Below are 12,763 nucleotides of genomic sequence, written 5' to 3'. Positions count from 1 at the left end.
ACAGTAAATAAAGAGTGAGGACAGAAAAAAAGACGGGCCCAAGAACTGCACAGATTAGACCCTTCTAATCTATCTGCCCATCAAAAAAAGCAAAAACCCAGCCCTTTGAACCTGGGAAAGGAAGTGGGAGCAAGCACTTTTTAAAGAACAAGGGACTCGGTTCAAACGAAGCGTCATTCATGCTTTCTTACTCCTAACCTAGAATTTCAGGTCTTCCAAGGGTGCACCCATCACCGTTGTAACTGAGTCCATCCACCTTGCTGCTAGTCGTCCCCTTCTCTTTCCTTCTATTTACCCCAGCATTAGCTTGCAGCTGCCTCCTTTGTGCTGGAGTTGCGAGGACTTACAGATTGCAGCGAATTGCTGCTGTGCAGGGGGGGCGCTTCCCGCCAGTCGGCGCGGCGTGGCTGCCCCGGATTAGGGACTCCCTCCCCACGACCTTTGCTTCCCCCCCCACCCTCCCCGTAATCTGCATAGAGGAATGACAGGCATTTGGTTGAACAGGAACAGTTTGAGTTGGGCTGCGGCAACCGCAAGCAGGAGGAGGAGAGGAGGAGGAGGATTTACAACTAGCTCGGCAAGAGGAGGCAGAAGTTGCACGGAGGAGGCTGCTAAGATTAAGAGCTGGGAGAAGCTGCAATGAGTTCTCCGAAGTTTCTGTGCGAGAGGAAGCCTGATCAGAGGACCAAGAGAGCCGCCTGATTGCTGGATCCCGGCCCTCCTCCAGGACGCGAGATGGGCCAGACTTCAATCTCCACTCTTTCGGCAGAGGCTAGTGGTAAGTGGAGCTGGAAATCTGGAAGAGAAGGCGATCTTTTTGGCGGATTCTCCCTTCCCCCAAGCGGGAGCTTGAGCGTGCGAGCGCTTTTGTGGCTAGAAGAGAATCCGGCGTTTATGGAAACAACATGGTCGAGGTGCCAATCTCTAATAGGCAGACCACCCTCATTATACGCTGGGTTCTTCCAAAAGAAGAGCAGGCTGCCTCTTGCGATCTCGACAAAAGTTTCTCTTAAAGGAGCAGCCCTTTCTTTCCACGAAGTTCTCCTCGAAAATAGTGGCTTTTGATTTTTGTGTTCTCCTCTCCCCGAAGTTTATATGTGACTTAATTCTTAGAGAAAGGCCCTCTTTCTTGTATTTTTCGAATCGGAACTGCGAGGTGCAAAAAAACAAAACAAAAACCCAAAATATTTTTATTACCGAGATTTGTAGCACGTAAATCCGTACAGTCCACGCCCAACTTCTCCTTTTACACATTCTTATTTTGTTACTACGAGTGTGGTTTCCTATCATGTATTTGTATTGTTTGTGTAAGTTTAGTTAGCTCTAATCCTCTTGTACACATTCGTCTTTCACTTTTGAACCACGTAAATATTTAGGTGTACTTTAAGTGTTCAACTGTTGTTTTCTTCCTAATGTGTTTTATAAAAACAAATGGATCGTTGATGAGATAGATAACATACCACAGGGGCAATACATAAAATATTTTAATATAACACTTTTTGGATCTTCTGAAATGAAAATTGTAAAAGCTAAAGAACTATGTAGAATCTTTATGTAAGATATATGTTAAGAGTTCCTTAAATACTACATAAAACATGTAACCATTTTTGGAACATTTTACCCAATAGTATGATTCCAATTGCTGATTAATATGGTATATTTTGAAATCTCAGCTTAAAGACATATGTTCCATCAGACAATGTAAATGCCTGTTCTGTTCAGAAAAGTGTCCATAGTGTAAATGAATCTATGAAAATGTATAAAACACAATTCACATTATACAGAACATTGTTTAGGAAAAAGCATGTAGTTGTTTTGCTTTGGGATATTAATTCATGTCTTCATTTTTTGTAGAATAGAGATGCAGTGACACTCCTAGTAATTATGAGTCAGAGCAGTTGAATACTTTACAATTAGGGGCTGTTTTTTTTCTTCAAAAGACACACAAAATGTGAACATTAGTAGGTCTTTGTTATATTCATAGAATAAGGGTTTAGCAGCTTAGGGTATTAGGGCTTTACAGTTGTTTCACAAATTATTCCTCTGTTGAGGTATTTCAGATATTTAACAGATGCAGTAGAATAGGAAGTATAACTCATTCCTTCCTGTTCCTCTTCAACATCACTGGTTCAGCAAGGTGTTAAGATCAACTAGTGTAAATCTTAATTGTTCTCCTTAGAGCAGTAAATTTCTTGAGCTGCATAGCAAATCTTTGACAAAAGTACCCACCTGGAAAGCTTTAGGGAACAAGTAGCTGCCATTTATAAGAATTGCCCAATGACAGTTGAAAACTTCAAAAGGAACATCTGTCTGTTATGTACTTAGGTGCTAAGAAAACATAAAACAAACATGTTTTCTGTTAGTGGTGATATTGTGGTATGGTGTTTTTGTATAACACATGGAATTTGTTAAACTTCCATTTGCTTGATGGCCAGTTTCAACTCAAAATCAGCCTTCTGAAGCCTTCCTGGAATTGTGTAAACCAGTAATCTAGTTTTATCCATGTTAGTAAAGATTTGTAGGATATGCAAGTAATGCAGAATCACAAAGATAACAAAGTTGGAGGTCTTCTAGTTCAACTCCCCTGCTCAAGCAGGAAACTCTACCGTTGGACAAAAGGACTGTCCAATCTTTTCTTTAAAAATCTCCAGTGATGGAGCACCCACAATTTCTGAATGCAAGCTGTTCCACTGACTAATTGTTCTCACTCTCAGGAAATTTCTCCTTAGTTCTAGGTTGGATCTCTTCTTGATAGGTTTCCATCCATTACTTCTTGTTTTACCCTCAGATACTTTGGAGAATAGATTAACCCACCCTTTTCTGTGATAGTCCCTCATTTGGCCACTGAGCTCAGGACAGCCCCCGACCTCCTTTCCTTCCGTAGTGAGTTGAAGACGTGGCTCTTTCGTCAACTTAACTGATCCGATATGGGTGTACATTGTTATAATTTTAAATTGTTTTAATCGGGTTGTTGATTTTAATTTTATTGTGATTTGTATTGGATATTGTTTTTGTAAGCCGCCCTGAGTCCCTCGGGAGAATGGCGGCATATAAATCGCAATAATAAATAAATAAATAAATTTAAGAATTTTAAGAATTTAAACATGTTAAAAATGCTTTCAAGAAATAATATTAAGACACAAAACTCAAGGTAGATCTTCTTGAATTAACTCGTTTTCTTTTAAAGTAAATTTTTGGGTATGTGAACTCCTGGGTTTGCTTTCTCCAGTCTGGATGAAGTGTTACTTGGCCATTCTGGCAGCAGTGGGTGTTGTGTAATGGATAATGTGTTGTAGGATCCTGGTTCAATTCCACCCTCAGTTACAGAAGCTTATAGGATGATGTTCAACCAGGCACTGTCTCTCAGCTCAGCTTACTTCACAAAGCTGTTAATGTGGGGAATATGGAAGAAAGGGTAACCATTTACCTACCTTGATCTTCTGGACAAAAAGGGCAGAATATATGCTAACAAACACATTTACAACAAACCAGGATCTGTTAGTTGTTCGTGTATAATGCTTTGTTGGAAGAAATGTCCATCTGGGTTCAGTTCCAAGTGGGAAGAAAAACACTGGAAACATGGAGACTACTTGAAAAGATGGTTTAATGATGGATAGGACCACCATTGGGGTTTTTGGGTCCTGGGCAGAAAAGAGCACATGGAGTGGAGAGGGGGATATATTTATATACTCTCTTGGGCCCTGCCTTAGAGATTCCTGTTCCTGTACAAGAAATGTATTTCATTGGCTATCAGACTCCCAGGGGGCAGGGTCTTAGCTAACTTTGTAGGCTGTCTGTGTCCCAGGCCTGGTTGAATCTTGCTGGGTGATGATGTAATGAAGGGGCTTTGGGCAATTTCTATTATGGCTTAATGGCTTTGTCCTGGTTTGGATCTTGAATGAGGGCTAATCCTATCATGCCCTGAGGGCCATGTTTTTTGAGTTGTAGATAAATTGGCTCAGCCTTTTGTCTTGTAAATAACCAAAGTATCTGCTGGGGGCAGGGAGCTGGGGCTGAGTTTGTCTTAAAATTTCTGTTTCTCTTTTAGGGAAATATTCTGCCTTTTAATATTTCCTAGAATATTTCATTTTTCTAGGAGAGGGGTGGGTGCTAACATCTTACAGCTTGATGGGATGATGCTCCAAAACCTAAGTTTAATGTGATAATCCATTTAGTCAAATATTATTAATACTTCTGAGAATTGCTAGAGTCAAAATGGCTGAAGAAAACCTTTATTTGTTACTTAGAGATCTGTGCTTAGTATGCATTATTAAACCTATAAAGAAAGCATTCAGATATTTGAAAACAGCCAAGCAGTTTCTGCTGTATGAAGAGATCCACAATTTGCTTAGTGTCTGTTCTTTTTCTATAGATGTCAGTAATTGTAGCATAATCCTTTTATAAAAAAATCTGTGTTTGGATGGAGAGTCACAAGAGTGATCAGTCATACAGGTTTAGAACTGTTTTACTAACAAAATTTATTAGAGGTTATCTATTCAGCAGCACACTTCAAAAAAATTATGATTGATTAGGAGCTACTTTAAAGAACATATTTTTAAAAAGTGAATTTAAGTTTCACCAAGGCAACAATATACAGTAAAATATTGGGTTCCTACAATTTACTGTTTTAGTTGTTTATTTCTCTGCATGATTGCTTTTCCATTGATCACTGGATAGTTTGCATGCTTTTAGGATGCTTTCCTCTGTCTATGTTTGTACTTTCTTTGCAAATATCAGAGTAGAGTTGTGTAGAGTATTCTGCTGTTCTGAAGCAAAGCAGATGGCTGTATTCAAAAATAAGGTGTTTTTTGGCATTGACTGCCGGGCTCTAAAATTGTATTTTCAGAGAAACAGCCTTGTTTGTATTTGTTTCTTGAAAACGCTGTTTAAGAGAGTTTTCAAATTAGCTGATTGACGTGTATGGTTTTTAAATAATGGGGATTAGATAATAAAATGTGAATGCTTTATAATCATAAATTTCCATGGATTGATTATGAGGTTTGATTGTAAAGTTAAAGTTTAGAAGTTGGAAGGGGTACTCTGTATTAATATAGAAAGACACATGATAATAATGCCACATTACATCTGACATATTTTGTATTCTTGAAGTGTGATACAACAGAATATTAATGGACAGTTGAGTCTTCCATCCATCGTCTCTAAAGTCTAACAATTTTGACTGCTATTCCTATTAGCCACTGGTGACTGATTGGAGAAGAACCAGAGCTTTCATTGAAAAATTCCATATCTATTAAGTAAGTGCCCTTCCTATATATTTCAAGGATTCTTTGGGTTGTTGAAAGCAAACCAGAGCTTTCCCCTTAAAGCTAACATTTGATAGTATATCTGGATATTCCAGTGCTATTTATCAGTAAAAAAAGGAATTGATTTTTAAAAAATTACATTTTACTTACACCCAAAGTCCCTCTACCGTCACCCCCCCCCCCAAAAAAAGCCAAATAATTGTTGGATTCTCTATTATTGGCCATTTTGTAACCAAAGTATTTTATTTGTCAGAGTGTTTTCTTATGATGAGAACATGGCCCTAACTATCTTGTTTCCTCTTTCCTATGGCCAAAGAGTTTTACTCCATAGAATCCTGCTGTTTGTTGTGTTTGGCAGTCTACAAAGGCATTGTCTTAGGTCAAACATTAATGTGCGTTTGAACTAGTTTGCTTTTCAGTCTCTTGGGTTTAGGGACTTCCTGTTTATGAATGTAGGAAGAGCATTTTTCCTATGTGGCTACAGAGGAAATTGATCTTACACTGACCAAGTTGATCTTATGCTGTCACCATCTATTACTTGTACATAAGCTGCAAAAACTAGGGGTTTTTTTTCTGTTTCAAGAAATAATTTTTGAAATCATATTTTTAAAAAACCATACAAAAATGCTAATGAGAAATGGCCCCCTGATAATTATTTAGACTGACAAATCTGAATTTCTCCATATTCTATGCAAGAGTTGTTCTAATGCAGAGAAGAACTCCTTGTATGAAAAGGAATGTGTCTGAAAAAAGCCATTTCTCTTTCTCTACGTAGTTGAAACTCAGTTTTCATTTTGGAATGGAAACTTTCTGATAAAGAATCATGAAGTGGCAATCCCCCTACTGGTTTCCTTGGGCCTCTCAGAGCTCCTCCATGAGGATTCTGCATCAGTTTGAAAACAGCTGCATACCTCTGTATTTCCACAGTGTCAGCAAAGTTGGAGAATTCTTATTTCCTGTTCATCTGCAGTGTGATAGTAATTTTGTGATTGATCGGTTTTTTGAGGTGCAGTGATTCCACTTCTCCATGGAAAGAACTTCAGTCTTTCTGTAGTGACTTGGCTTTGCCTCAGGTCTTGTAAGAGAAATGCTGGCTTGATGGTTTTGTAGCTCCTCAGTTGCCCAGACAGGGAACAGGTGTGAAATTGGCAAGAGTTTGGTCAGTTTCCTCCATGAAAATCAAACAGAATCAGTTGACAAATTTTGATCAGGTGACCATAAGGGTGCTACTGTGGTGGTAAATGTGAAAACTGGTCATGTCAATGTTTTTAATGCTGTTGTAACTTTGGTCACAAAACAAATGGTTGTAAGTTGAGAAATACCTCTAATGGAGGGAAAGGAACAAGAGTATTTGCACAGTAAAGCAAAACTGCAAGAGCAGATTTGTGAAGCAAGACGAGTAGCTCTTCAGAGGAATCTTCAATATTAACATGAGTTTATATTGAAGTACAGGTAGTCCTCAATTTACGACCACAATTGAGCCCAAAATTTCTATTGCTAAGTGAGACATTTGTTAAGTGAATTTTTCCCCATTTTACGATCTTTCTTGCCACAGTTGTTAAGTGAATCACTGCAGTTGTTAAATTAGTGACATGGTTATTAAGTGAATCTGGCTTCTCCATTGACTTTGTCAGAAGGTTGCAAAATATGGTCACATGACCGCAGGACACTGCAACCGTCATAAATATGAGTCAGTTGCCAAGCATCTGAATGTTGATCACATGACTATGAGGATGCTGCAATGGTAGTAAGTGTGAAAAATGGTCATAAGTCACTTTTTTCAGTGCCTTTGATCCTGTGACCCCTGAGGACGTGGACAGGATTCTGGGTAGACTGAACGCGACCACTTGTTTATTGGACCCGTGTCCCTCCTGGTTAGTGCTGGCTTCTCGGGAGGTGACACGAGGCTGGTTCCAGGGGATTATAAATGCTTCGTTGGGTGAGGGTGTCTTTCCTGCCGCCTTGAAAGAGGCGGTGGTGAGGCCTCTCCTCAAGAAGCCTTCCCTGGACCCGGCAATGTTGGTAAATTATCGTCCGGTCTCCAACCTTCGTTTTGTGGCGAAGGTTGTTGAGAGTGTGGTTGCGCAACAGCTCCCCCAGCATCTGGATGAAACGACGTATCTGGATCCGTTCCAGTTGGGCTTCAGGCCCGGGTACAGCACGGAAACGGCATTGGTCGCGTTGGTTGATGATCTCTGGAGGGCTCGGGACAGGGGGTGCTCCTCTGTCCTGGTCCTGTTAGATCTCTCAACGGCTTTTGATACCATCGACCATGGTATCATGCTGCACCGGTTGGAAGAGTTAGGGGTGGGAGGCACTGTGTTGCGGTGGTTCTCCTCCTTTCTCTCTGACCGGTCGCAGTCTGTGTTGACAGGGGGACAGAGGTCGACCCCGAGGCCCCTCATATGTGGGGTGCCGCAACGGTCGGTCCTCTCGCCTCTCCTGTTCAACATTTATGTGAAGCCGCTGGATGAGATCATCCGTGGTTTCGGGGTGGAGTACCATCAGTACGCTGACGACACCCAGCTGTACATCTCCACCCCGGATCACCCCAACGATGCCCTTGAAGTGATGTCCCGGTGCCTGGAGGCCGTACGGATCTGGATGGGGAGGAACAGGCTCAGGCTCAACCCATCCAAGACCGAGTGGCTGTGGTTTCTGATGTCCCGATATAGTCAGTTGACGCCATCGCTGACTATTGGGGGCGAATCATTGGCCCCCACGGAGAGGGCTCGCAACTTGGGCGTCCTCCTGGATTCACGGCTGTCTTTAGAAGAGCACTTGACGGCCGTGACCGGGAGGATTTTTCATCAGGTTCGCCTGATTCGCCAGTTGCGTCCCTTTCTGGATCGGGACTCGTTACGCACGGTCACTCATGCCCTCGTCACCTCCCACCTGGACTATTGTTATGCTCTCTACATGGGGCTCCTCTTGAGGAGCACCCGGAAGCTCCAACTGGCACAGAGTGCGGCCGCGCGGGTGGTAATGGGAGCGACATGACGCTCCCATGCAACACCTCTCCTGCGCGAGCTGCACTGGCTCCCGGTGGTCTTCCGGGTGCGCTTCAAGGTTTTGGTTACCACCTTTAAAGCGCTCCATGGCTTAGGACCTGGTTATCTACGGGACCGCCTACTACCACCAATAGCCTCCCACCGGCCAGTGCGCTCTCATAGAGAGGGACTTCTCCGGGTGCCGTCAGCCAAACAGTGTCGACTGGCGGCCCCTAGGGGGAGAGCCTTCTCTGTGGGGGCACCTACCATCTGGAATGAGCTCCCCCCGGAGATACGGAGGATCCCGGATCTGCGCTCCTTCCGCCGTGCTGTGAAGACCTTTTTATTCCATCAGGCGGGCTTGGCCTAATCTCTCCCTTTTTAAATATGTAAATTTTAATCTGTTTTTAAATTATTTGGGTGTTTTAATCTGTCTGGGCCAAAATGATTTAATTTGATTTTATTCTGGTTTTAAATTTTTTGTATCTATGTATTTTATTGTTGGCTGTTCACCGCCCTGAGTCCTTCGGGAGTAGGGCGGTATACAAATCAAATAAACTAAACTAAACTAAACTTTGTAACTTTGAATGGTCACTAAATGAACTGTTGTAAATTGAGGACTACAGTACTAATAACAGAAAAACGATAAGGTGAAACTTAGATAGAGTTTCTGTGATAGGTAGTTTAACTATGTTATGTTCGCCCTCTTCAGAGGTGGTTTTCATCTTTCCAACCACTATAGGGCACTTAATGATTGGCGACACAAATTGTCCCTCTGACTTGGAGCACCTGTATTTGGCCTTCTGAGACAGAAATAATCTTCAGATAACCAGGCTGCGAAACCGTCCTGTTTGATGCATGGTACACAGTGCTCCTTTTGCAAAAATCCAGCCATTCTAGTCAGTGCAGAATATAAATACTTGAGGGAGCTAATTCAATGGCATTTTTTGTACCAAAACTTTGCTATATTTATTGGGTTTAAGTTCATTTTCAGGGTCTCCTTTTAAAAGGCTTTCAAAATACCTGCCATTCTGTATATGTGTATCTGTTCAGATCCTGAGAATTTCTGGGAAGACCAAAATTTTCCAACTGAGTGAGCCAAATTAAATATACTTCAACCCTGTTACAATTCAAAACAGGCACTTGCTGACTTAGATGGAATAAATTATAGTTAAAATATGGTGCAATTTAAAAAAACCCAGCAATCAGATATATAACACAATAACAGTAACCAACATAAGCAAAATATAATACGTTAAAAATAAAAAATATAAAGGACATTTCTAAATATGCTATTTTATAATTAAAATCAAGATTTCTGAAAATTCAAAGTGCTTTGATTTGAAACAGATATGTGCATTATTATTATTTAGTGTTGTATATATAATTTTCACTATGTACTGACCTTAAAAGTTCATCTATATCTTTCAAATATATGGACAGAATTTCCTAAATGCAGCCAGGAGCTACTGCTATTTTCAAATATTCAAGCTGATTGTTGACAAAATATTGTCAGATTAAGTGGGTAGATATTAGTTGAGTAAATGTAAATTCAAAATACGAACAGAACATTTTATCTTATCTGATTGTGTGAGGTAATGAAATTGACCCTCATATTACTGCTGTGTGAGGTTGTGAAAATACTCAAAGTAATTGATGTTTATATTAAACAAGACCCATTTAGTTCCTCCTCTAGTACAGAAATGATACCACTACAGTGACTTGCGTAATACTGATCAGGATTTAGCTATGAAGGACATACAGAAAATCCTGATAGATGGTTGCTAATGTTTTCTACTCCAGCATTCAGTTTCAGTACTCCAGCATTCAGTTTCAAAGTGCCAGTAGAACAGTATAATAGAAACATGTCACGAGAGCAAATGGTGTTTTTGAATTCTCAGTAGCATTTACAAGCATGCAAACTTGAATAAACGTATTCTCTATCAATTTATTAAATCTCCTTTGGAAATGTTCTACGTTGGATCCACCTTGGTAGTAATTTCTATGCATTTCTAGGCAGCATACGATGCCATCTTTTTGCCCTTCTTTTTTTAGATAATGTAGGCATCTGTTGCGCTAAAGTGAAGATATCTGTTTTATGAAAGAGTGAAGATTTCTGTGAAAATCCATTCTTTTCCATAGATTTTTTGTATTTTTTAAGAAGTATTTTAAAATTAGAAAGAAAGGAAGAATTGTCCAATTAAATCCACAGAATGTATCAACCTATAATTTTATATCACCGTGTTTCCCGGAAAATAAGACCTCCCCGAAAATAAGCCCGAGTGCTTATTTTCAAGCCTCCGTCTTATTTTCGGGGAAACACGGTAAATATACTTTTACTATACGCAAAGCATGTCTGCTGAGAATAATTATTATTATGGTCTTGTATTAGTATTCTGATAACAGTATAGAGGTAATCCTCGACTTATAACAGTTCACTTAGGGACCGTTAAAAGTTATGAAGGCACTGAAAAAAGTGACTTATGACAATTTTTCACACTTACGACTTTTGTAGCATCACCATGATCATGTGATCAAAATTCAGATGTTTGGCAACTGATTCATACATACGACCATTGCTGTGTCCCAAAGACATGTGATCATCTTTTGCAACCTTTCGGCTAGCAAAATCAATGGGGAAGCCAGATTCACTTAACAACCATGTTACTAACTTGTCAACTGTGGTGATTCACTTAACAACTGTGGCAAGTAAAGGTCATAAAATAGGACAAAACTCACTTCACAAATGTCTCACTTAACAACAGAAATTTTGGGCTCCATTGTGGTTGTAAGTCGAGGACTACCTATATAAGCCTGGTAAATGCACGATAAAGTAGGTAGTCCTCAACTTACAATAGGGACCAGAATTTCTGTGGCTAAGCATGTTGGTTGTTAAGTAGTGACCAGTTTTACAACCTTTTTTGTAAAACAACCTTTTGTTAAGCAGATCACTGCATTTAAATAATCACATGGTGATTACCTTATTTTTCGGACTATAAGACGCATCGGAGTATAAGACGCACCTACCTTTTTTGGTGAGGAAAAGAAGAAAAACAAATCTCCCTCTGCCTCTGAGCAATTTTGCCATGTTGTAGCAAACAGCCTGCTTTACTTTCATTTTCGTTTTCAGCATAGCTTGATTAGCACAAGGAAAAAAAAATCTGCTCCAGCAATTTACCTCTTTGCAGCAAGCAGCACAGCCCTGCGCAAAACAGCTGAGAGCAAATCAGCTGAGAGTCGGGAGGCCGATCCAATCAACTTGTGCTAATTAGGCTATGCTGAAGCTGAAAGGAGATGTTTTTTCTTGCTGTTTGCTTGCAAGGAGGTAACTGCTGCGAGGCAGAGACCAAAGGGTGGGGGCCAGTGGGTGGGCGGGGCTACATTCGGTGTATAAGATGCACCTAAATTTTCACCCCCTTTTAGGGGGGAAAAAGGTGTGTCTTATACGTTGAAAAATACGGTAAGTGAATCCGGCTTCAGCCATTGACTTTGCTAGCCAACTGGGGAAGTCACAAATGGCGATCACATGACACCAGGACGCTGCTACCGTCGCAAATACATGCCAGTTGCCAAGTGCCAGAATTTTGATCACGTGACTGTGAGGATGCTGCATCAGTTGTAAGTGTGAAGAAGACCGGTTGCAAATCACTTTTTTTCACTGCTGATGTACCTTTGAATGGTTGCTAAATGAATGTGGTTGCAAGTTGAGGACTACCTGTACAATGAATATTTACAAACAACATTTTACACAATATTTCTGCTTTTCTTTTGAGTTTTCGCTTGCGTGTGTGTTAAAATATATAGTATTATTGTACCTGACATTTAAGAGACGCAAGCTTTCTGAATGTGAGCTTTTCCCAGGGGTGAAATCCAGCAGGTTCTGACAAGTACTGGAGAACCGGTAGCGGAAATTTTGAGAAGTTCGGAGAACCAGCAAATGCCACCTCTGGTAGGAATGGAGATTTTGCAATATCCTTCCCCTTGGAGTGGGGTAGGAATGGAGATTTTGCAATATCCTTCCCCTTGGAGTGGGGTAGGAATGGAGATTTTGCAGTATCCTTCCCCTGCCACGCCCATCAAGCCACGCCCACAGAACTGGTAGTAAAAAATTTGGATTTCACCACTGGCTTTTCCCAAATACTCATAGGAGTTAAAAAATTTAAAAATATGTATCTCCCTTTGTTCTGGTTTGTTCTGCTTTTAGCAGAGTATTGCTCTGGTGGAAGTATTTGTCATTGTTTTCTGCATAGAGAAATGCACATAGCACGCGCTGGGGATGTGAGAGGCCCCCTGATGTTTTTCTTAAGCAATGCTCTCTACTACTATGTTCGGTCTTTCTAATACTGCAGGCAGAATAACTGATGCAACTGTGCACTAGTTGGCAGACAGGAATCCCAACTGTTGGTCTTTGACAGTGAAATGACTGTCACTGTGCAGTTGACTTGCAGGGGAAAACAAGCAGCCAAGACCGAGGAACAGAGTTGCCTGTCCTCAGGTTATTTTTAAAAG

General features: G+C 40.7%; 1 protein-coding gene across 1 annotated transcript in view; it reads left to right on the top strand.

Moving 5' to 3' along the window:
- Positions 1-661: 661 nt before the first annotated feature.
- PHACTR2 (phosphatase and actin regulator 2) overlaps positions 662-12,763 on the top strand; it is an 85,055-nt gene continuing 72,953 nt past the window's right edge. The window contains exon 1 of the mRNA XM_070952115.1: positions 662-778. Coding sequence (XP_070808216.1) covers positions 736-778 — 43 coding nt within the window. The 5' untranslated portion in view covers positions 662-735. The remainder of the gene's footprint in view (positions 779-12,763) is intronic.

The sequence above is a fragment of the Pituophis catenifer genome, unplaced genomic scaffold (genome assembly GCF_029215685.1).
Source record: "Pituophis catenifer annectens isolate HBS135680 unplaced genomic scaffold, rPitCat1.0.hap2 SCAF_1, whole genome shotgun sequence".
NCBI lineage: Eukaryota > Metazoa > Chordata > Lepidosauria > Squamata > Colubridae > Pituophis > Pituophis catenifer.
This window is presented reverse-complemented; position numbering and strand designations above follow the sequence as displayed.